Source organism: Priapulus caudatus, unplaced genomic scaffold (assembly GCF_000485595.1).
Source record: "Priapulus caudatus unplaced genomic scaffold, Priapulus_caudatus-5.0.1 Scaffold905, whole genome shotgun sequence".
Taxonomy (NCBI): Eukaryota; Metazoa; Priapulida; class Priapulimorpha; order Priapulimorphida; family Priapulidae; genus Priapulus; species Priapulus caudatus.
In genome coordinates, this window is record NW_014577966.1 from 30,666 (window position 1) to 32,502 (window position 1,837).

Sequence of the window (1,837 nt, forward strand, 5' to 3'; positions counted from 1 at the left end):
AATCACTATTTACCCTAAACTTCCGTCGTGTAAGCTAGCTAAGCTATGTTAGTATGACTGCCCATTGCCAGCCGAGTCGACTGCAGCGCACTTCGTTATTCCGTTTGACGGTACGAAAAACGAAAAACGATTCGTAATTCCTACCGATTTATACGTTGTTGCTTGCGAGAAAAACGCGACAACGAAGCGCGTGTGTGTGTGTGTGTGTGTGTGTGTGTGTGTGTGTGTGTGTGTGTGTGTGTGCGTGCGTGTGCGTGTGCGTGTGTGTGTGTGTGTGTGTGTGTGTGTGTGTGTGTGTGTGTGTGCGTGTGCGTGTGCGTGTGTGTGTGTGTGTATATCGATCCCTTGGGACTGTCAACTGCGTCGCCATATCCGTCGCTCATGTGCTGCCCTCTCGTGCTTACAGTGACGCCCGCGTCGACAACTGCCAGTAGTCAGGGCGACGTAGCTACAGGCCGCTCAGGGGTGACGTCACTGCCAACTACGTTCATGGCTGTCGACAGTGGAGACCTGACCGTGGGTGAGAGCATTACTGTTGGCATAGTAGCCCTAGAATAACATCGTCTGCATTAAACGGTACGTGGTTCATCGTGCGTGAACGCCTTGTGAGGGACTTCTGGATCAGTGAAAATTCTGCGCTTGCAAACAGCATTATTGCTGACACAGCGTGCGTAAGCGCGAATCTAGACGAAGCTTTTTGGACCTGTTTATGACATAACGTTTGTGGTATGACACTGGTATATTATTCTATGATACAGGTTTAAGGTACTGAGCGTGACTTTACGGTGGAACCGAGCTATAATAACATTCATGTCAGAGGAAGCTCTAGATATGCCGATAATTTTCCACGTTAACAGAGCCATTTATTGTCTATTATAATATTATGTTTGTTTTTGCGATCAGCGGACACAATCGGCATTATTCTGGGCGGAATCATAGGCGTCGCTGTGGTAGCTGCGCTAGTCGCTATCGCTTATATTATCAACAGGAAAATGAAGCAAGGGTAAATACTAAATACCATTGCACGAAAGATTATTATATATAATAACAATAAGAATAATTTATTTTAGTTATTTCATCAATTTTTCTACATAATAGATGTATATCAATATCACATATTTCAACATATATAAAATGTACTGCCATGAAAATAGTAATATTTTGACACCGTAGACCAATCAACATTTACACAATGTAATGTAGTGTAATCAATCAATCAATTAATTAATAAATCAAACAAACAAACAATCAATCAATCAATATTTCAATGGATCCATTACTCCTGTGATTCAATCCATCAATCAGACAAGCAACTCTGTGTCATGTATCAATCCATCTCGTTGATCCCAAGATATAGTGCTTTAAGTTAATTCATAAAGACGCGGCCACGTCACTGCTCTACTAGTCTATATATAACCTGGTGTTACGTATAACTTATACTTGACATATAACATAGGTTTATACATAATTATATATATATCTATATAGAGAGAGAGAAAAAGAAAGAGAGAGAGAGAGAGAGAGACCATTGCGCCGCGCATATTAGGTCGGCAGCACTGTAGCTTGCAGCGACGATGCTGTCAACTAAACGCGCGGCGAAATCGACGTACTAGTCGACGCGTTTACTCGCACTGAGCTGTATATATAATAACATAAAACTGCACGTAACAACATACAACTGTACATAATAACATACAACTATACATAATAACATACAACTATACATAATAACATACAACTGTACATAATAACATACAACTGTACATAATAACATACAACTGTACATAATAACATACAACTGTACATAATAACATACAACTGTACATAATAACATACA

The 1,837-nt window shown here is 40.4% G+C and overlaps 1 protein-coding gene across 1 annotated transcript in view; it reads left to right on the plus strand.

Moving 5' to 3' along the window:
* The first annotated feature begins 421 nt into the window (after positions 1 to 421).
* LOC106814323 overlaps positions 422 to 1,837 on the plus strand; it is a 12,480-nt gene continuing 11,064 nt past the window's right edge. The window contains exons 1-2 of the mRNA XM_014818623.1: positions 422 to 520; positions 904 to 1,003. Of these exons, the coding sequence (XP_014674109.1) occupies positions 490 to 520; positions 904 to 1,003 (131 nt within the window). The 5' untranslated portion in view covers positions 422 to 489. The remainder of the gene's footprint in view (positions 521 to 903; positions 1,004 to 1,837) is intronic.